This window comes from Pygoscelis adeliae, unplaced genomic scaffold (assembly GCF_000699105.1).
Source record: "Pygoscelis adeliae isolate BGI_AS28 unplaced genomic scaffold, ASM69910v1 Scaffold286, whole genome shotgun sequence".
Classification (NCBI taxonomy): domain Eukaryota; kingdom Metazoa; phylum Chordata; class Aves; order Sphenisciformes; family Spheniscidae; genus Pygoscelis; species Pygoscelis adeliae.
Genome location: NW_008825076.1, coordinates 1,725,278 through 1,749,377, shown reverse-complemented (window position 1 = coordinate 1,749,377; position 24,100 = coordinate 1,725,278). Strand labels below are relative to the sequence as shown.

The 24,100-nt window shown below is 36.0% G+C and overlaps 1 protein-coding gene across 1 annotated transcript; it reads right to left on the bottom strand.

Moving 5' to 3' along the window:
- Positions 1-817: 817 nt before the first annotated feature.
- Positions 818-22,185, bottom strand: CSE1L (CSE1 chromosome segregation 1-like (yeast)). Its single transcript, XM_009326735.1, has 24 exons — positions 22,094-22,185; positions 21,388-21,530; positions 18,697-18,798; positions 18,126-18,271; positions 17,717-17,807; positions 17,331-17,438; positions 16,316-16,408; positions 14,835-15,002; positions 14,609-14,738; positions 13,828-13,893; positions 11,747-11,949; positions 10,288-10,372; positions 9,478-9,539; positions 8,582-8,718; positions 8,315-8,418; positions 7,634-7,731; positions 6,581-6,731; positions 5,855-6,063; positions 5,002-5,099; positions 4,709-4,794; positions 3,687-3,768; positions 3,103-3,249; positions 2,042-2,273; positions 818-1,346 (listed from the first exon to the last, which is right to left on the bottom strand). The coding sequence occupies exons 1-24, from the start codon at positions 22,176-22,178 to the stop codon at positions 1,257-1,259; spliced, it is 2,916 nt and encodes a 971-aa protein (XP_009325010.1). The 5' UTR covers positions 22,179-22,185; the 3' UTR covers positions 818-1,256.
- Between the last annotated feature and the right edge of the window lie 1,915 nt (positions 22,186-24,100).

Here is a 24,100-nt window from a genome sequence, read left to right as displayed (position 1 = left end):
GTCTAACAAGCAACTCATTTCTGTATATATTAAGAGATATGGCCAGCCGATTCTGCCCTGTTTCACCCTCAGTAAATTCAGTAACTTTCTTGATACAAGGCCCAGCTTCAACAGGCATTCTAACTACAAAAAACCAGTCCCGATTCAAGTCACCTGCAGAATTTCTGTGGACTAAAAAAATCTGTCATGTATGACATCGCTTAGTATCACTTAAGTCTGAGACTTCACTCTTATTCACGAGTTTTTCAGTCTCTATAATCAGATTTACTTATATCCCTGCAGTACTAGTGCTCTGAAAGCCTATGGTCTAGTAGTTTAGTGCCCAGGCCATCCGAGAACAGTCAGGCTCAGGCATTTAACTAGTCACTTTAAACAGCCATAACTACAAGGTAAACCGATGCACTTAGAATTCAAGGCTACCAAACCTAATCAGTATATTTACGAGGAGACAGGGAGAACGTCCGAGTTAAGTTTAACTCTAAGATCACTGCTTCAGTTTTAATACATTACTAAAAATCCACTTGGAGACTGATACCCGCTCTAAGAGGGCAGATGACTTGCTTTTACTGCACTATACTGACATGTCTTGTTCAAAGAGAAGGGCTGCAGCTGTTGATGAATATCAAGAGTGATAATAGCTTTGGATCTTCTGCCAAAGTTTTAATTTGCTCTGTATGATCCTACAATATATTTGAACTATTACTTAAGATAAAGAAAAATCCTCACAGTCCCACTATTTTGTATTCTAAGTTTAAAACATTGTCTTTTTTTAAACCAACTACGTTCTTCTAAAACAGTAAGCGCACAGTGACAGGCATTTTAAACAAGTACTTCTTATTTATTCACAATTTAAAGTTTAAGGAAAGACAAAAGAAATACAAAGGACAACATCAAAATGAAAAGGAATTTTAGTGACCAGAGTGAGTTTCTACAGCCAGTGCTCGCCATACATTTGAAAATGTTATCCAAACACTGCAGATGCAGATTTCAAATAAATCCCATAACAAACCGCTATGACTATTCCCTTTGAAATTAAACTGGGAAAGGAAGTTAGCCACCTTTTACCTATGAGTACACAAACCACCAAATTCTTTCAGTTTCTGCTTAAAGCCACATTTATCTTTTACAAGATGGATTCTGCAATACATTTTCAAGTAGCATTTTTCATTCTGTCTGAGCTCTGCTATAAAAAAAGTCAGTGGCAACCTTCTGTATAACAAAACAGCTTTTGATCTTGCTTGTGGAATATATGCAATTCAGAGCAGTGTCACACTTGCAGCTTGGAGGTATCCTTGGAGATACTGCAACGCTTCTGCATTCAGACTAGTACTCAGCATTGATGGAACCTTAAAACATACGATAGAGCAGAAGTGTCAATGTGTGTATACATTAAACTACTGCTATATCCTGTTAATCACTGTATCAACATATGCTACAAAGTCAAACGACATCCTGAGAGCAGCAGTTTTTCATTGTGAAAGCAGTTGCTGGAATTGCAATCCCTGATGCTGACAGTTTTACGTACTACTTATCTGAATCAAATATGAAAGAAGAGTAGAGAAAACCTTCGGTTATTAAAGCAGATATTTGGATGCAGCAAACATCAGATCTCTCAGGCAATCTTTACTTACCAAAATCTTGAACAAAACGAAGATGCTGTGGGTTAAAATAGTTAACTGTAAACTTAACTTGTTTAATTCAACATGAGTTGCCTGAAATTTCTCAAGTACATACAACTGAACTGGAGACAAGTATCAGTTATATACCGACAAGTGGATAGATTTTCATTTAAGAAATGGCATATTTAAGCTTATTGCTAAATTAAGTAATGCGAAAATATGGCCTTTCTAAGGTTACTAGGGAAAAAAACTTACAAATGCTATATTCCATTAAAGAATGAAAGAGAGCAATACCTTGCATTCTGGTTATGACATACTCATTTTGCTGATTATCAAACATTAGCAAAAGAGACCCATTATCAAAAAAGCATTTCTTCTCTGTAGAATTTCGCATTAGCATGCCATGTATAAGAGTCACCTACCCTGCCTGGGCACGCTGTAGACAGTTTGTGAAGAGACTGTGCCAGATGGATTCTAGGATTGTTCACCATTTGACCTACAGGATCGTGTTCTTTTTTCCCAGCAAAGGCTAGCTGAGAGAATGCAGTCTGATATCCTGGAGTATCTTCTATGTCAATGAAGTGTTCTTCATCAGGGATAGTGTCATCCTCAGGCAGTTCAAAGAGGCCAATGAGGGCCTGCAGCAAAGGAGTCCTATATGTAAAGAGGGGAGGATAAAATTGGAGTGCTTAAAATACATTAGGACAGGGTGTATTTTACAAGAATGTTCAAATTACTTGGAACCCTTTACAATTTAGCCCTTGCAGGTACTTGCTTAGCTACTGAAATTCAAAGTGCCCAATCTAAGCTGGACTTGAAGAATCGTGGATCTGTGTATTTTACAGGCATAATGTAGGTGCTCATATTAAAAGCATGAATGATGTATTTATTTTTTAATCAGGTAAAATTGTCATGAAACATACCTAAGAAAAGCAATTCTTTTCCAGATTACACCTTTTCTCTAAGGAAAAAAAAAAGTTCTAGTTCAGGGATCCAGTTACTGTCATTAAATTCAGGCTACCTGACATCCTGGGCAGCTAGACTGGCTTACAATCTTCCCAGATAGCCTTCCCCAAAATTCTACTGTCAAGCGAAGATCTTACTTATAACCTGATAGAGAGACTGCATGCTCAGATCTCCTGACTAGTAGAACAGTTGTAAGTCAAAACTGGGCCTAGCTTTTCAGAAAGAATACAAGCTAAAAGAAAGTAGTGTATTTTCTTAAATGCAGTCCTAGCTAGCCCCATCAGTGCTATCTCCATCACAAAAATCTCAAACCAGTTCTGGCATCTGCTTTGAAAATACCACTTCCTTTTCTCAACAAATACAACTGTATGAAAAGCCTGAAACTCAGCCTCATAACAATAGCAGGCCTGAAAAAATCACAACGGAGTTTATTTGAAGAATGTATTTTGATGATAGTTCACATTTTCAAAAAATCAAACAGTGTCACTAACAGAACTCGAAGAAGTGTTCTACATACCACAGCTTGGTGTACTCAGTGTCCATCATAGGAGGACATTCTGTTAATATTTTTGTAATGCCAACAGCACAGATTTTCTTTTCAACTTGTCCAGACACTTTCTGGATTTCAGGAATTATAATTTTCTCCAAAACCATTCCAAACATCCTATTAGGACATTAAAAGAAAAAGTATTAGAAAGCCTTATCAGCCTTACAATAACAAAACCAGAAACAATATCAATCACTAGGAAAAAGAGAAAACCAGGTAATTTGTTAAGATGCTGCCCTGTTGCAGTGGATGCCTAGTAGAAATTTGAGCATACAAACTTTTCACAAAGGGAAAAGCATAAAAACATCACTCCTTCCTTTTTATGACCTGCTTCAGAGATTAATATCTTGAACTATCAATGAGGAACTGTGGGCAGCAAACAAGAAAAAGAAAAATTGCTAGACAAATAAATCAACCACATTAGAAGAAACATTTGGCTAGTCAAATTAGTGACAAATGCAGTTTGCAATTTTAGCTAAAGGAGACAACTATTTCCTACTTTAAAAGATAAAAATTACACAGCAGTCTTAAATAAAAAAAAAAATCATACTAACTTTGGCTGTATGCTGTCAAATATTTCCTGCAGAGCTAATGCCCCATATTTTATGCAGTACAAGTTAATGAAGACTAGGAAACCTGTAACAAGAAAAGGTCAAATTAAAACTCAACATGAAAACAAAAGAATAGCTTTAGAGTCAGCAGCAAAATACATTTTAACAAGTTTTTCAAGGGGACAGAAACGGCAATCTTATTTCAGTTTTAGTGAAGCACATTAAATTGCTACCTTGAAGTTTGCCTAGAAACTGTTGATCTTTTCACATACCGCAACACACTAAAACATGGCGGTAAGACAACTAAGACAAGATTTGGTCCTTTCCGCCCTTATAGCAGTCATAAAGCATTAGAAAAGCCATTTGCAAATTTTTTAGATCAAGTAACAAAAGAACTCTTTAATGCTTTTAGCTGAAAACTTCATGGAATGCAGTTTTTCAGATTAGCTGTGAATCCCTTTGCGTGGCCTTTGTACCAGAGCACAGATGCAATGTATTAAAAGCACCACTTAAATTTTGTTTGTGGAAGACCATTATAAGCAATCCTATCATTGTTGCTCCTATCAGGTGGATAAGTAATAACTAAACAATAATAAAGTAATAAATAATAATTAACAGTAATAACACACAACTATATGTAACAAAAGGAAGTGTGGTCAGTATTACCGTGTTGTGTGAGAGTGAAAAGTTTGCTGGTGTTAGTTGAAGATTAAATGGAGACACTTTCAGATAATTAATGACATCACACAGAGTAAGAAAGTAAGAGGAATACACAAGTCTTTTCCCTCATTTTAGTTCCATTCCTTCAGTTTTCATGAAGTAAGTGTCACCTGCTGCGGCAACTGCCCTACATGCCACCCTCGACTATGCAAAGAACTTGAAGCAAGTCACTGATGTTAAGAGTCACTAGTATCCCTTCATCTGCATAATCACAGGACATGATAGGATACTTATTCAGTACAGCTGCATGTTCTAAACTGTTGGCATCGCTGGTGCCGAAGCTTTTCATATAGCAAGGAACTTACTTTTAATAAATTTCGTTGTTTTGGAATTTTGAAGTCTTTGGAATAGTAGAATGAAGATCTGTTTCCTGTACTGGTCAACTGATTCACTGGAAATTTAAAAGAATAGTTATTAAATTCATACTAGGATTTTACTGATGTTACTTCACAGAAAATACGTATAGAATTGTTCAAATCTATTTTACTGATAAATGTGACTTTTTCTGTTGTTAAACATTAACTATGAAACGTACAAACAAACCAAATATTAAAGTCTACAGAAATTAGTTTTGAATGTAATTTCAACTCATACTCACGGAGGCATATGCTCTATAATACTGTTTAGAAGATAGAATCCTTGATGGTCGTTAGCTTTAGAGGCAATCAACTTCTGGAACACACCTAACAATCCAGGCTGTAAGCAAAGCAAACGTAAAACTCTATACAACAGTTCTTCATATGTGACCTACCAGAAAGTTGGCCCTTACCATCTAAGACATACACCAAGGCAAAAGTTTTCATAACCTAAACCAGGATTCTGTTTCTGCAGTTAAGGAGAAGGAAGACAGATTTCTATCGGGACCAAGTGATGGTCCTTTGAGCATTAAGATTAACCTTGATCAGATGAACACCAAAGCCAATTTGAACATGCATGTCTGCTTCATCAATGGCATTGTCTAATCAAGTCTGACTATAGCAGATCATGCAGCAGAAATAACAGAAGTTAAGTATGCAGAATAAATCTCCCACTGAATTCACTAATCCTCAGATCTCCCAACATTTTGGCGCCTCCTCACTCACTCTTCTCAAGACTGTTCTGAACAGAACCTCCGAGACTTTTCCTAACGCACAGTGTTCAACATGAGGCAAATGAGACAGGAAAATTGTGGAAACTTACCTGCTTGCAAAAACTAAGTGCAGGAATTTTACGTCTGAATTGACAAAAGCATGACAGTCCAGGATTTACCTTATCCATATAACGGAAAAGCATCCAAAAAGCCTGCGTTCATAGTACTTTCTGTCTTTCTACGTAAGCACCATTAATTTAAAGTACAAGCACACATTCTGCACAAATCCAGCTGTTCACTAAAGGAAAAAATTCCTCATAATTTTTGATCTTAAATCAACATGTCTAGAGGCATACACTGTGACTAAGTCAATCCAACTTACAATTTTGTCAGCAGCAGCGCTTGCTATTGTATTGGCACCACGCTCTAAATAAGCCTGCAGGAGTCGGACCAAAGGAGGAATGTTTCCTGTCCTTTCCCATAATACTGGCTGAAGTAGATGAGGAAACAATGCCATATAGGATGATGGGATTTCATTTTTATGCATTTCTAGAAGTAGGGACATCACTTGAAACACATATGGAATGAACTCTGGAAAAGAAACAATGTCATTTACAAATTCAGCGAATATGGTCACTGTCAATTCCTAGGAACCACATATCTATTAATTGAACCTACAATTTTATGATATTAACACAAAGATTCCAACAAATAAAACCTTGGAAAAATGTGTCACTTCCCAAATTTAATTATTCCAAAAATTTGCAAGCACTGTATATATACAATTTCTAGCTCCTCTATTTTTAATGCTTCAGAACATGGAAAACAAACTACTAGAAACAAGGCAATATAATTAAGAAGAAGAATAAGAGGCTTTGGAGTAGTGATTGTTAGATATTTTAAAAATACAGTTTGTTTTAAAAGTAAGTTAATACAGTTGATGTACCCTATGGAACAACCCAGACACTTTCTAAAAGTGTTTATGAGGACTGTGAACATGCTGCGTTCTCACTTGAATTTCCTGTGTTACAGAAAAACTGCCATGAGGAAAACATAGCAACCAATTATAGTAGAGAGAGAGCACAAGCACTTACTGATTTTAATTTACCTTGCACATCATTCTGTAGTATCTCAGTGAACACCATAAACAAAGCCTCTTCAAAGCTTCCAACTGCATCAGGGTTTGCCTTGCACGTTATCCTTATCGACAAGCATATTGATTCAAACATGTAATGGTTAAAGTGAGGTTTGCTTGGATTCTAAAAACAAGTTATAAACAGATAAATCAACCCAAATTTGCAGCCAAGTCACTTATTTAGCAAAATATATTTTTTTATTTCAACTGAAGTCTAAAGTAGCAATTGGGAATAAAGATACTTATGACTTACTTATTAATATGCTAATGACATTAATTCCATAGATAAAAGCAAACATAAAAACCTTTAAAACATAAAGGAGGGGTGGTTTTTATAAATATTTAAAAGACAACAAGTGTTTTTCAGAAGCTCTGCATAAACTAGCAAGTGGTTAAAGCATCACAAAACAAAAACGGGAAAAAAATAATTTTTCAATCATACTAGCATCTAGTCAATTCTTTATTGAACACTTCTTATACTCGGCAGCTAAGTTTAAAATATACATAGCAGAAGTTTTTTTGCATAGTTGATGAATGTATTCTAAAGCATTCTCTAATGTCAGTGTTCAAGAATATTAGTCCAACCTGACCAAAAAACTAAGAGAACCCACCAAAAGCAGGAGGGTAATTTAATTTAATTTAATCCCACATTTCAGTGCCTAAATTTGGTATTAGCCTCAGAAGCTTCCTGGACAAAGAATAAATGAGTTGTGAGAAAAACAGAATATTGTAATGGTTGCCTCTGCACAAGCAAACATTTATATTAGAACAAACTAGTACTACAAAAAGATTTCAGATCCTGTTCCAAATTTTCAGATGAGAGCAGGGGAGAATGATTTGAAAGTATATCTGAAAATGAAGACAGTACTTCACTGGAAGACTGTTTTTACTTATTTTAGTCAGAAAATATTGAACACTGTACAGTATTCTAAGAGATCACAAACGACAAGGTATACATAAACCTTTAGAAAGACTGCTCTAAACTATAAAAAGTGAACATTTTGCTCAGATAGCCTGTTTCTTTACCTTACTGACAGCCAGCAGTTTCTGTGTAAGCTGTGTGATGACAGAAGGAATGTATGGAATTATGGATTCCTGTAGCAGAGAAAAACTCCTCATGATGGCTGCGAATAAAATGAAAGTATTATCTTCTGGAGACAAACATACACTTCTGTCATCCATCATATGCCTAAATCCTTTACCTTTTACTATTAAATGGGATCCCAAGGAATTAAGTACAGTAAGAAAGAGCACCTTACTGCAAGAGCAATCAATCTGTAATCATGACAAAGAATGAAGCAAAGCCTTGCTATCCCCATGCTATAGACGCAGCACAGAAGATTAAGCAACTTTGCAAAGACCATCATTTACACCTTTACCAAGTCTCAAATCTTGGCATACTATTAGCCTTAACCCACTCATATCTCCTACTGACACTGCTCAGGTAGCTGTCCTGACTACAAAGACTACCATTTGAGAAATAATTTGTCACAATACCATTATGTTTAGTGTTTCTCTTTGGTACCATAAATTTAGTCAAAGATGACTTAATGCAGCCTGGTAAATAACTGCAGGCTGCACATACCACTTTAGCATGTTTGCATAAATTAGGTTTTTCAAATAAAAATTCCAGTAGCCTGTAACTATAAGCCTTTACCTCAAGTTAACGAAGTTACTCTTACACTGCAGAACTCATAAAGCATTTACCTTTCATAATGTATTCATTTTCAGATGAGCCAGGAAGCGTCAGTGCTTTAAAAAGGTTTGTTAATAGCACTTCTACAAACGGCGCCATTTCTGCAGCAGTAATGCTGTTAAGTAAAACACAGCTCTTTAATGATGAAACATATTCACAAACTTCAAGCATTTTACAATATCATAATACTAAGAAATAAAAGATCCCCTACAGATATTTCTCATCCTTTATGGACAAAACCTATGTAGCAATGAACTTATTTCTGCTTGAAAACTTACAGGGTAGTATTATTTGTCCCCCTCATGGTAAACAGTCTTTCAAGAGCGTGGGCTGCATAAGTATGGACCACAATACTTTCTGCTTGAAGATGATTGATTAAGAGAGGAATAGATACCAACAGTTGTTCTTTAGGTACCTACAAAAGTATAGCAACAAATCATACATATGCTACATAAAAATACAGATGGTTCAACACTAGAGCATAACCACTCTGAGCTCACCAGCTACAAACTGAAAGCTTGGCAGAGGAAGAAATCTTAGAAGGCTCCTCCAGTTGCTAAATCACACCTTGACAACCAAGAGGTACCTATTTCTGTCATCGCCTGTATACTTCCCCCGAACATCCACATTACATTTGATTGTCAGTAAGTGCATATTCCTAATGTATATTTCTTTTTCCATTTTACTTTGTCTTAATGGGCAATTAAAAAAATAAAGCTTTAAAAGAAATAAATTGCATATTTCATAAGAGATGCATAAAGGTAATCTAAAATTTAGAAATAATACTCAATATATTTTCTTACTGCATCTCACTAATCAGAAAAGGTAAAGGACGAAGTTGCCCTACTCCCTTTAACAACTACTGCAATGACACAAGCAATCAAGTATATTTAGACTAACATTCACTTGAAAAAGCCTGAGTGTGTCACAGAACTAAGCGTGCTAAGATGTTCAGTGCTCCCACAGCATATGGATAGCATATAGACTACATGTTAATTGGATATTTATAACAATATCATTTACTTTTAAAACTAAAAATTCAGCATGAAGTGTTATATATGACTATCAAACACCTGTTGAGTTAACATATGGCCAAGAAAGATAAATTAGGCTTGGCAAGAATAAAGTAACAAACTACAATATGTTTTACTGTAAGAGTAAAAGGAAAACTTACTTGGTTTCTAAAAATCATGATATATTTGATACCATCTGCTTTTAGCACAGGGAATTCATTCACTGCAATAGAAAAATATGCAAATTTTGTCGATACTTTTCATGTAAGTGTGGTTACTGAACATATACTATATATAGAGGTGACATTAAGTCATGATTTTTCCCCTCAAAAATAATACACACAATGTTTTTCTACATTGCTTAGTTTCTGCATTTCTGTATGGGCACTGTTAGACAGAGTATCAGTTTTAGGTACAAATCACACCCCAGTACCACTAAGTGTACAGTCCAACTCTTTCACATGAAATTTCCCCTCCTGGCTCCGATTTTAACAGCCTCCAATTACACATTCCAAGACAACCCACTACATTCCAAATATCTAAGATAATTGCTGAAGTATAAAATAATTATGTCTTAAATCTAGACATCCGTAATGTCATCAATATGGGCTGATACAGGCTACGACCTAGCCTTCAGTCGGGGTTTTGTATAGCATAGATGTTTGCCAAAAGGTCTCAAATACAGAAATCAAATTACTTTGATTCAACAAGTTTAAACATGTAGCTGATAGCAACCATGTGTGTACATGCTCTGATCTTGCAGATAGCATGTGCTAATCCACCTTTGTTTAAAAGCTCATTCATTGTCAGCCAAACAAATTTGAATTACTTCCTGTGTGCCAGGTGTTAACAATCTTCTGTCTCAGAGATTATGCTGATATTTGAGTGCTTGAGCCTTAAGAAACAATGGTCACTGTCAAAGTTGTAGATATATCACAAAAAATGCCATATCAAAATTAACATTAACTTACCACTAGCAGACTTTAAGTCAGGTTGGATGTGATTCACAAAGAATTCTGTCAGATTAACAAGTTCATTGGCTTGTGTTATTCCATGCTAGAAAAATGAAAAACAAACCAATTCTGTTTTTAGATGTTGACATTCAGCTAGTTTTCTTACTCATTTTTATGTGCTTTTATTTTAATAAAAGGAATCTAAAGCATGCATGCACATGATGAGATTGCTGAAATTGCATCTTTAGCAGAGAGCCATCCAATTTCTTTTTCTTAATGTTTTTAGTGTCTAGGTTTCAGCTGTAGCACTATTGAGGTTCAAAGTTACCAGCTCTGAGTTGAGGAATAATAGCACTTAATAATCAACCAAAATTTTAGATAGAAAATATCAGCATCTTATTAACTTGATACTTTTTTTGTGATAGGCCTTTTAGAAAGGAAAAGTTTAGGACTCAAACTCCAATTCTGAATTACAGCAGCAAAGTAATGACTACTTAGTTTTCTCTTATGAAAAACGCAACTAATTTTTCAAACAGGATTTTCAGATGGATATTTATCAATCAAGTGTTCTAAGTGATGTTATCCCATATTTGCCACTAAATAACACAGAAAAAGATGTCCAACTTAGCAGTTTTCTAATTGCTGGAAGACTCTGGTTCACATTACACATCGCTGTTATTAGCAATTACTGTGCAGTAGTATACAACTAGAGTTTCAGGAAAAGACCGGGAACCTTCAGCAAAATTGCATAAAGATGCTGTACATGTTTTACTATGTTTACCACAAATCTGTCTTGTAAAGCCACTGACATTTGAAGTGTAATAACATTTAAAATATTGACTAGTATATTAAAATCTGTTCTGTAGGACATTTGATACAATGCTACTGTCTCCAAATACAGTTTAGCTCAGGTGTGGCTTTTCAATGTATACAGCCTATTAGTTGCTTTCTCCTAAACAAGTAATGAGATCCATTTCCAGCCCTCATTAGCATTCACATGCCATTTCCAAGTCATAAACACTCAAATAACAGGAAACACTGGGAAATATAATGACAAGAACTGTAAGAGTCGCTTAGATTCCTTCTAGTCCGCTTAACACTTCTGATCTTTTCTATAAAGCTAAATTTGGCCTTCCATGGCTTAAAAACTCTAGCTCAGTACCACTTAAAAGCTCAGAGGTTCTAGGCCCAAGATAATTTTGTTTCTTTGTATGGCTGCTTCACACATGCTAATAAGACCTGTGAAATGGTTACACATGGTTGTTGACTTTGCCCAATCTACCTGAAGATCAGATACCACCAAATTACCAACTGTGATAGGTTTATATAATGGTCAACTTTTAACCTCATCAACATTAAACTACTACAAATACAGTTACTCCCATTCTGAAGCAGCATAAAATGAATTGCATCAATCCTTATATACACTAGAATATTTGAACGCATATGGATTAAAATGAAGAGAATGTAAAAGTACCTTCTGTGTTTGAGCTTTGGATGCCAAAGACGTAACAAGGTAAATAGCTGCATCTTTGTGCTTCCAGTTAACAGATGGATTCTTTGCATATTCTTGCAGCATAGAATTAACATATCCAGAAAAAATCCCTGTCACAGGCCCTTCAAAAAATTTGCACAAGCCTCTGACTAGATCACAAGCTGCTCTGCGCCTGGTGTCAATATCTGCATGAGAACCAAAGATTCTTTGGATATGAGAAAGTCTACAGCTCTTCATATTAACAAACATAATAAATATATTAATGACATACAGCTTCTCAAGTTACAGTCACACCTTATGTTAATTATTGCAATCCTCCACATTGATGTGTAAGAACACACTTAAGTCTTTTACTTACTGTTGTAATAGGGACTATTTGTATAACAAAAAGAGGAATGGACACGTAACCATACTGCATGCGTATTCACAAGTTTTACTGCCCTCTAAAGAAAGCTGCGGTAAGGATGCAGGGGGAGGCCTTTTACTATGTTAACAATTGTGCACCCAAATCTGGTTGGGATGGAGTTAATTTTCTTCATAGCAGCCCATATGGTGCTGTGTTTTGTACTGGTGACTAAAACTGTTGGTAACACCCCAGTGTTTTGGCTATTGCTGAAGAGTGCTTGCACAGTGTCAAGGCTCTCTTTTTCCCGCCCAGCAAGCAGGCTGGGGGTGGGCAAGAAGTTGGGAGGGGACACGACCTGGACAGCTGATCCAAACGGACCAAAGGGATATCCCATCCCATACAACGTCATGCTCCGCAATAAAAAGCTGAGGGGAGAGGGGTTTTGGGGGGTAGCCATTGCTCAGGGACAGGCTGGGCATCAGTCTACTTGTGGGAGGTGGTGAGTCATTGACTACTATTTTTTTCCCTTTTTTCTTCCTCTTTCTTTCACTTAAATTGTCTTTATCTCTACCCTATCCAGAAGTCTTCTCACTTTTACACTTCCTATTATCTCCCTCATCCCATTGCAGCAGGGTGGGGAACGAGCAAGCTGCTGTGTGCTGCTTAGCTGCTGGCCCACCACACTGAATCAGTATTATTTTTGTAAAAAAAAAAAAAAAAAAACCTGTAAAAATTCCTTGTTTCAAGAAAGAAATAAAAAGTCAGCTGGCCTTTAATACAATATACTAACAGAAACGACAGAAGGAAAATAAAGCAAGTCAATTTAAATGCAATAGAGTACATTTCTAAAGTAATCTCTGAAGAACACAAATACTTCTTGCCTCAATTCTCTTAAAAGCAGAAGTAGCTAGCAAATAAAAGCTTCAAATACCTAAAATGCAGCCAATTCTGGGTAAGAATGATAAAACGTTTGCTCGAAAAAAGTTCAAAAACATTTTCCTCCAATTTTTGTCCGCCACTGCAAGCGTACAGTAATTTCTTAAATCTATTATGAAGTGTCATTAATCTAAAAGCATCAGTCAGTAAAATGTTAGTGGCACAGAACAGCATATACAGAATTGTCATACAGATCTAGATTTGATTCATTTGAGCTCTGACCTGCCTGAAGACCAGACAGCTACAGTCAGAAAGCCAAGTAGCTCTGTTAGCACAGCATTGTGTTTTCAGGACAGTTACTGTATTGGTTTGAACACAGTGCTGGCATACAAGGGCTGGCTGGTGTCCAGCTGGCTTGATCACAGATTTGTACGCAACAGCGGTCAGAACTTCAGTTTAAACATGATAGACTACTAAATACAGGCACAGTCTCTCCATGTTATTTAAAACTCTGCACATAGGAACTAAATACACAACTGTGGCCCCTATTCAGCATCGACTTACAGGCTATATTTGCTGAAATGAGAATGTGTGCAGTGCAGGAGACATACCAATCCAATTAAGGAAAAAACCCTACAAAAACATTGTTCAAAACAGAAAGACACTGCGATGGGCACACTGTGATAGTAAACTTGATCAAAAACTGGATAAAATCTCTTGGGGGCGAGGGGGGGAACCTTCCCAATTTAAAAAATAAGTTATAAAAGCTTCAGCAAATTGCTTCAGCTCTTTAGAGCTATATTTAAAGACCAAATATTCTTAGTATAAATCTGTGGATTACCAGATCCTTCCAAATCCCTTCTTATATATTCTTCAGAATTATCTTCAAATGCTTCTTCATCAGCCGCTGAAAATACAAAATACGTATAAGTTTAAATACTGAGGTGTCTGGTTTTTATGGTAAAAAGGTGTATTATTATCAACGTGCTATTTTTTTTCAAGTACTTTTCTATAACGTCAATAGAAATTAATCAGAAATATCCAGCCAGACTAGCCTGTTTAGCTTGTTGCTGCCCCACAGATTAGTCTTTCATACTCATGAGCTGATGTATTCCTGATTTAAAAAAACAGAAAGAAAAAAAGATAGAACATGTTCAACACCAAGAGATTTAAAGAGGCTTCCAGAGTCATAGACTTGAGAGGGGAGCTTCTTATCACTGCAATACATCTTCACCGCATTTTAGATACTAGGATCAATATGAGCCCATCAAAACTTGCAGAAATAGACATTACAATTTAGTAGGCCTGATATCCATGCCTATTTAGGCTCCTTGAATTATTCCGATAGTCACTTTAAGCATGAAACGTTATTGGTGACACATGAACTAGATTTCCTATACTTTTCAATGTGAGATCCCAGTAAGACAGAAAAATTATTAGATATATTCATACAATTCTACAAAGCCCAGAGGGCAGCAATCTGTTCTAGAAACTTGGTTTTGAATCTAATATTAAAGTACACAAGAGGTAATCCTCAATTCTTAGTCCTGCAAAGCCACATATCACTATAATTACAGTTAGATTTTATTGTGTCTTTGAAAACTTAAGCCTCAAAAAGTTACCTCTAAATTCCATATTGGGAACAATAACTTTTTCACAGATGCTTGTCAATGTATTCTGGTCTTCAAACAGATGCTTGTAATGTGGTCTCTCACAAACTGAGGCCAGAAACTGGATTGCATTGCTAACCAGCTAGAACAACACAAACAGAACACATACAGTTTTAGCATGACTGACCAATTTATAATTCATTATTAAACTTGACAAGATCAGTTTATAACAACTTACCAAGTCATATTTCACTTCCTGGCCTGTTGTGACTAACAGATTCCAGATTGCTGTTACAAAACGTGGCAGGTAGGGCTGAAATTCTTCATCATATTTTTGAGCATACAAAGCAGCATTATCACAAATTTGTGATTTCAAGAGCTCCAGTAATCCAGCTTCCTCTTCATCCTCACATAAAACAAAACTAAGAACTTAAACATCCGAACTTCAACACTACTTAAATATTAGAAGTATCAACATATTTGAAGGAAATATTTACCCTATTATTTTACCATGTTCTAAACAGGTGAAAGAAATCCCTCTCACATCCCCAGAATTACTGTATTTTGCTGGATTTGTATTGGAACTGTACTGCAAGTAATAAATCATACCTACATTTCAAATGAAAGTACTATGCACTTTAAATCATTTAGACCTGATCAAGTTTGACATGAAAGTAATTTACAAATGTAATAGGAAAAAGACAATACAAGGTCTTGAAAAAACATGCTTTGAAGACATCGTATCTTGCTACTTTAAATTGGAATAGTTGTAAAAGTAGTTCCCTCCCCTTCCCCATACCAGCACAGATGCTTGAGGAGCCACAAAGCAAAGTGAATTGGGAAACTGAGCTGGAATTAAAAAAAAACAACCACCAAACACCACTCCAGTTCCATCTCTCCCCTGCCTACTCCCCACCTTTCAGTTTTAATGCATATCACTTCCTGACTCCGTTCAGCACACAGCTGCATGTCTGTCTGTGCTGGGCAATAGCCCACAGACACAAGAGAAGAGAAAAGAGTAGCAAAGCTTCTTTTAGCAGCAGCGTTAGCCTAAAACAACAGTGAAACTATAGCACAGGATGCACTTATTATGCCTCCCTATGTATTGTAAAGAAATTTATAGAGTTGCTTTGGCTCCATCATGTGGCAAACTATTGTACTGTATGTGGAGGGCATCAGCCTTTAAAATGCAGAAAGCATGCACAAAATTAATCTGAGCTTTGATGATGTGGTATCATCTTTCACCTGTGAAATTACTAATTCTTGTAATTAGACAAAGACAGCAAATGCTAAACTAAAGTACTTAGGGATGTCATGCCTTCTATGTTCAACTGTTTCAAGTTCTTTAAGATACCCTGTTTTCTAAAACACAGTGCATGAACCAGCTGAAAAGTATAGAAAACCTGAGCGCTGTGACTCTCTAATGATCAGGTTACTTCAGCAGATGTCCTTGAAAGAATCTACTAATTGATGATTATCTGTAATTTGATTTCTGTGCATAGCTGGGTATACCTGTAACTGAGACACAACTTCAAGAACTCAACCTCAAATTTCTTAGACAATGGGGCAACTTCTCTTAAACCCCATTTCCTTATAGTCATTCTATTCCTTTGTTCACCCAATGAAGAAAACATTGCATTGTTCAGAGTTAGACCTAAATTCTCAGTCAACCCTCTCCACTACACAGAGGCAAACCAGGAAGTTTATGCAGTAACTTACATCAGTCTGCAAAAGTTTATTATCTAAAGTTAAAAGACTATGAAAATTTGTCATCCATGTTTCCATGTTATCTTCAAAAAACTCGGGAAGATCCTGTGAAGGAAAAGCATAAATCTACATTTAAATTTCTGATTGCACTGCTTAGATAACATACCTACATTGTAAGTAGTATGCATCCACCTTATAATCTACTGAGGGACAACAAAGCGTGGAAAACAATCTTCAAAAAGAAACACTACCCCCTCCCTCCTCCCAAACGAAAACCCTCCAGACAGAGACTTTGGAATACACCATTGCCAAATAAACTAGTTGCTTACACACTATACAGCCTACAGTTTTATAAAGAAAGAACCTTATTGCCTCTTACTCTCAGAACAAGAAAGCGCAAGCCTCCCTTTTACCTCCAGCTTGCTCTTTTGCCCAATATGGAAGAACAGCCCAAGCAATTAAGGCATGATCATCACACTTCACAGACTTATGTCCATGTTGAGGCACTAAATATATGTCACCTCAAAGTATCTTTTTACCATTTTTCATATAGTACATTTATTTAATATGTTAGAAATCCAGATCTGATTTCAAAACAAAAAACCCCACACTGCTACTAGAATTACTTGCTACTATAGTGCTATAGAGCTACTAGTTTTAACTGACTTTCATCTACATGACTGAGTTCATGTCAGTACAGACGTATTTATAAAGGAGCATAGTGAGTACAAACTCAGGCATTTGACTTCTGTCTTTCACAGCTCATACTCGGAGAGCTACACATACAACACCTCCTTGCTATGAGAAGAGCTTAGACTCTCTTGAACTGTTGTTTAGACAGGGCCAAGCTAACATGTTAATTAACCCCATCCTTACTGTGCCTTTACTCCAGCGTTGGTGCAGACTGTCAACTTTTATTTTTGCGATAAAGCTTGGCCTTAAGGCTGTCTCAAATGGATCCTATAAATAAGAGCTTAATAGCTGCATGAGATCAAAGCAAAACTATTAGAAGAACAAGGAGATTCACCTGAAAATTTAAACTGTAGAACAGCTTCGCAATTAGAATGAGAGAAGAAAAGAGAACCTTCAAAGCACTAGCATCATTTGCATGTGTGCTGCAAAGTTCAATAGTTGCCTAGAAAAAGACATAAGATTCAGTCAAGTAACACACACGAACTACATTGAGAAGAGGTATTGAAAAGTGTCATGTAACTTTAAAAAAAAAAAACCAAAACAGAAAATACAGTTCCTTTTCCACCCCATATTGATCCTGTCAGGTCTTACTTCATGACTTGACTTTGAACCTCATTAACAGCTTCAAAGCAACTATTCTTAAGTTTTCATTTTGCAGGCATTCACAACAAGGAATTCGGAATGCTAAACTTGCTTTAGAAATGATTCAAAAAGAAATACCTTAAAGAGATTTGTCAAGGGCAAAGCAAAGGCATCAAGAACAAGTTTGATCTCTGTCCATAATTCATTTGACTTAAATTCATGGCGGTACCTGACAAGTGAAAGAGAAATACAAGAAAAACAGAATACAGTCTTCACATTTATTACCAAATTAACTTGCATACAATTAATTTTTTGTGCTGAACCTTGAAACAAATACTGCCAAGTAAACAAGAACTAAACAACATAGTTCAATACCACGCAAGGTGTACAGTTTGACAACCACTTAAATTCTATTTAAAAAGTCAATAAGCGTAAGTAGAAGTCACAACTGTAGACTTTGTAAATCTACAAAATTAAGTCTAATGGTAAAAATTTAGAGTTGAACAGAAATTTACAGTCCATATACTAACTCCATTATTTCCAATACCTTTTAAATAAAGAGTGAGCAGTGCGAAGGACCCCATTAATGACATGGAAATCTCCACTTTGAAAGCGATTCACCATTTCTGTCAGTAAGTCTGGCCATTTCTGAGGAAAGTCTTCCCGACCGATAATACTAATAGCATCACTTAACTGGAAACGAAACATAACCATTACATGATATAATAGCAGGCTCCTCATTACAAAAAACACAGCAGTCATGCCAGATGTTGCAAATATCTGAGAAAAATGCTTATTATTCTTGTCAGATTCAAAAATCATTGGGTTAAATATCTACTAGTTTTCACCACAAACAAATAAATCTCATTTTAAATCCAATGTGTACACACAGTCTCACTTTCTGGAATTACTATATTTAACTGCCTAATGCTAGAACTTAGCTATAAGATTATGCAGTAATTGCCTTTTAACAACAACAACAAAAATTAAAGTAGGCAGAAGTAGCTGTGACAATACACTCCAAGTTAAGGGAACTGAGCTCTGCCACTAACCAGAGCCTCTAGACACTCAAAATATTCCAAAAGTCTTATGGACATGACCAGGAATTGACACATTACCTGCTTTTGAATTTGTTCTGGGCTGCTAAGCATCAAGGGCACTATGTTGGCTTTAATGGCTATCCTATCTGATTCACATATTTTGTTTGGCTCATCCTCAACCTAAAATTAAAACAAGAATTAAGTCATCAGTATACTCTAGGCAATGAGCGAATACCAGCATTTCAGAAACCAATTGCTTATACTGATTGATGTAACTATTAACATAGTTAAAGAAACTAAGAAGATTTGTTAAAGATGTTGCCTACAATGAATCTATAAGAGTAGTACCTGAAAAAAGCTGAAAGAAATTACATCTTTCTGTAAAATCTTGAACTAGTTTTCTTCTTCTCCAACGGTGACTTTTCAAATCAGCAATTCAGCCATAATAAGGGTTGGTGCATATGCCAATAACGTACGTAAGTTTAACCAATAGTCTTCTCTTCCACCACACCAAACCACATCTCTGTCCTCACTTCTGCCAACCTCAAAGATTTATTTTGTGCAAGCTGTCTCAAGCCATACTTTCTAGAAACTGTACATGAAGATGGGTGCAGGTTACACCATCAAAACCATAACATTGACTTTAAGAGTTATCTAATCAGTTCAAAATATCAATCAGTTCAAAGTCCAGTCAGTCAATAGTGCCAAGTGGTAGTAAATGACAAGATTTCTACTAAAGAAATAAAATAAGGAGGCTTGTCACCAACTAGTGAGAGCAGTGATAGTCACATTATCTGTGGTGACAGCACCAAAGTTCAGAAACCTAGAAATTATCCAGCAATTAAAAGAGGTAAGCACCTCCAGAGAGTAATTCAATGATCTTAAGATGCTTAAACCAGATAGCACTTCTATCCTCCTTCTTACCTCACTTTCACCATCTTCCCATAAACTTAAAAAAAAGTTTAGTAATTTCAAAATTTCAAGAGTTATGTTTAGCTATAAACAAGCAGTTACAAAAATACGACACAAAAACCTTGCGTTTCCGCTTCTATCACATTTCACTGAATCAGAAGAATGTACAGTATCATTATATATACACATTAAAAACCACAAAAAGAAGATGGTCTTTAAAACCTGAGTTTTACAAGTTCATATGAAGTGAAAGGGAGCAATAACTGTACTAGGCAAGCTCCAAATAGGGAGGCAGGACTCACTGCTATGCATTTAGCTAGATGAGGACAAAGATGGTGGAGAGATCAGCAACAACAAACCCTACTATGGAGTTATTTATGAGATTTTTTTTCAAAGAAATGAGACCTTTTTACAAGACATGAGAGGCAGTGCATAGGTGACTTCTGTAGATACTTTAAAAATACATTAAAAAAAGCACACTATTCCCTCTCTCCAGATGTGCCCTGTACATCTAACTCTCCAGGCTCTACCAAATTGAAGTCCTTGAGTAGGCAAAAACCCTTTTACTTCCACTGAGCTTTGTGTCAGTGAAGTCCAAGGCTGCTAAATTAAACCACGCGATCTAGGTAAGCTAGCCTTAGGGCTGTATTTTATGTTCATACAGCTGCTCTTGAAATGAAAGCTTCAATTTTGGACAAAACAATGTGCTTGAAGCCACATAGCAATCATAATGGTCCTCTGGATGCACTTACTGCATAGCATCTCCACCTACTCCAAAACAAAATCTCATCCTGAATTACATCAGCAATCCATAAAAAGAAAGCCACTTACAAATTTTTCCATAACAGAACATTATTTCTACTTACAATATACTACAGATAAAGATGCAATTTGGGAGAAATGACTGAGAATACAGTATTACAGAAACAAAGTTCTAGAAATTTCATCCCAGGCTGAATGCGCTGATCTTATCAAACATAACCATATCTAGGACTGCTATAGCTGCTTAATATTAGGGGCGGGGAGGGGGGAAGAGAGAAATCACATGCAAATTTTTAAATAGGTACCAGCTAAGATGTAATGATGAAATACTTACCAGTTTCCCTGAAGTAAAGCAACATTATACAGTTGATATTTTTCAGATACTAACAGTGAGACAAAGTATAAACAGTATCAATTAAAACCTCTCATCTCTAAAGGAGTTGAGTTCTCAAATGTAATACTTTCTACCATAAATTAAATTTCATGAATGCTGAAAGCTCTGAATCAAAAATGTTTCTGATCTTTTCAAAACAAAGGATAAAATGGGATTAAATGGCAATATTTCTATTTGATGTCTACAAATACTTCTAAGTGTTAAACTGGCAAGGCCACCAAAATAAACTGTCCCACACTATTCTATGCCCCAGAAGCGTTTACATGAAAGAGAAGATAGTATCATCACTTTCAGCTGCAGTGCTGGCTTGAAATGTTTGTAACACTATGACAACAGACACAGGCCAAATTGGCCAGCTCATGTATATAGACACTTCACAATCATTTTAGTTTAAATAATATTACTGTTAGTTAAACGAGCTTTAAATATTGTGCTTCTGCAAAATATGCATATAATATCAGAGAAAATTATTTGTTCATCATTTTATCACCCAGCTCTAATTCTTTTTAATAGAATGGACTCCAAGGGTCCAAGTTTTAGTCCCTCATCAGTAAGTTACACCTTGTGTTTCTTCTCTGAATGATCTACTTTCTTTCACAGAGTACAGACATACACACATTCTCTAAGGTTACTGTAGAGTATCTTATTGTACCTTAAAAGAATTATTAAATCTTAGCACAACTACTCACTAGGATACCTACAATTCTCCAGTTCCTTTTAATATAATTCTTGAATGTTACAGATGCACAAACTTTGATAACATTTTCCTGTGATTTCTCCAGCAGCGTTAAGAGTAACAATGGGTAGTTCTGGCTTCCTTCAACTGACTCAAGAAACTTTTCCGCTGTAAGAGAATATACTAAGGTTAGCAAAAACTGAACTGATTTTTTTTTAATAGGAGTCTTATGATTCCTCAAGCGTGTATTTAAAATAATCAAACACATGAACGCTTCTCCAGAGTTTCACAAGAACAGAAACACAGAACAAGTCTGACAAAAGGTACTGTAGCTTCTTTACTACTAAGCTCTGTAATGCTTCTGCTATTAACAAAAGCTCTCAATTCAAAGCAGGATGTGGAAATATTGCCTCCTCACTCTTTTTAAAAGCCATAACCTGCTAGAAGTAAATCCTGGTTTACTGTGAACAGCAGCACTGTTTTAAATAACAACAGTACAAAAAAAAAAATTCAGGAATACAGGAAAATAAAATTACAAAAAGCAAACAAAATAAATTTATATTCATATCCAGCCTTCATTTTTTTGTTTGTTTGTTTTTTTTTTTTCTTTTAAAAGGATACTGAGAACTTCTGCAGAGGTTACTGCATAAACATCCACTGAAGTTTTCTATACACAGACAGAAAGCCAAAAAGAAACTAAACTTTTTCAGTCACTCATGAGAATCACTTACCAGGACGCCTTATAGCAGGATCTGGATCTAGTGTTTTCTTTAGATACTCAGTTAAAGTCTGTAAATTGGCATCACTCAGCTCCATTTTGGCAGAACCTAAAACCCACAAGTAGTTTTATTGTAAATACAGATCAGAAAGTGTATCCTATAAGCTATATGTAAAACTAGATTCCACAGAAGACACATATCAGCTCTTTTTGACTATACCTCATAAAGCAAGGTCCTATCTTATATGTCTCACCCAATAAAACAACAGCTAGCGTGCACCAAGCACAAAACAGAAAACATTCCATTTTTTCAACTACATGTAACTGTTATTGTCTAGTTTATTGAAACCAAACTCCTAGAACAGGATCACACATCCAGCAAACCATGAACCAGGTACAGCCGAAAGATGATCTTTTGCCCTTTCAGGTCAACAGGAGTTTGTTTTTGCTTTTGAGAACTTCTGTTAGCCCCAGAAACCTGTTTCTGGTTGAAAAAGCTGAATAGTCCTGCCCTACATAATCGTAAATTGAACAATTCAAAGTGTATTGGAGAGTCAAGGCTTGTTTAAAAATAAATACTCATTATCAAAGAAAACTCTCAACAGAAAATTAATTTTTTATAAAGAGACAAAAGACTGTGCAAAGCCAGAGGGTTTGTCCACCCTGTAAAATTAACTTAGATTAGGGTGGGAGTTAATTTAAACTGCAATACTTATTACAGAATAACTCTGTGCAATAAGTCTAAATTACTCTTCTCTAGTAATCCTCCCACACACATTCTCATACTTACCACAGCAGTATATTAACTTCACAGCTTTAATTGGAAAAATTTAAATTACAGTAACACTTAAACAGTAGCAAGACATGCTTTAATGGCCACGCTGTTGCTCAGGATACCATCATCAGTTCTGCCCATCTTTCCTACCACCAGCAGCACAGTTCACTCACTATGGAAGTAATGAGGAAGCAAAGATTTCCATTTTTTCCTCTGGAGTTTCTAACTAGTAAGATAGACTGAAATTTGTCTGTCCCACTTTAGATTTGTTTTATGTTGATTATCAGTGCAATAAATATAGTTTCTATTTAAGTACGCTTGCAAAGGCACTGAGTTTTAATGACACAATTTTTACTTTAACTATGGCATCTGTATCATTAAAAGAGACAGCAACAGTATCCTCTCGAATTAAATGAATGTTAATGAGTAATTGAGATCCGAACATATTTTGCAAAAAGTAAAAATCCACAGAAAGAGTCCTGCCTCCCTCCCATGTTTCACCCCCCCTTCCCTTTTGGGGGTTTACTTGTCTGTAGTCTTGTTCACCAATTCACAGCAACCAACAATCCCAATAAAGTACAGCATAAGCAAACAGCACCAATAATAGCTGGCTCCTCTGTTCTACAAAATGGCCTCATGCATCATTGCTATGATCTTGAAACTAATACTTAAATCTTTCATCATTAGAAAAACCCATAAATTATCTGCTCCAAGGAAATCTGTAAGGCTGAGGTGCAAACCCATGTAGAAATCATTTATGAAGACTAAACTTGACTCAAATAGGTAACCAAACTGAAAGAGACCAACAATCCTGAATGGCCTTTTACAAATGCCTCACATACATATGTAATATAGGGGCCCATATAAAATAAAGACACTTCAAGCTGACTGCGAGTTTACTTTGAAGGCCAAAGGCAGAGACTTGAATTCATTACTCAGTCCCTCATACAAAAGGATAAATATTTTCACCTGCTACCTGCTTACTCTCATTTCCTTCTCTTCCTCTAGCTATTTTTTTTTTTTGGTGGTACCACCAAAAAACTGGTGGTACTTGCTAGAGTGATACGATGCTTTGTGCTATGTTGTGACATAGGCCTCCTGAAAAGGCCACAGAAAATGAGAATATTTTCAGAGCACCTCTCCAGAAGAAAACCTGTAAAATGTGCTTAACGTATTAACTACTGTAGTCGAATTAATGACAGACCACTTATGAACAAAAAAAAAACCCAAACCAAAAAGCTTCTG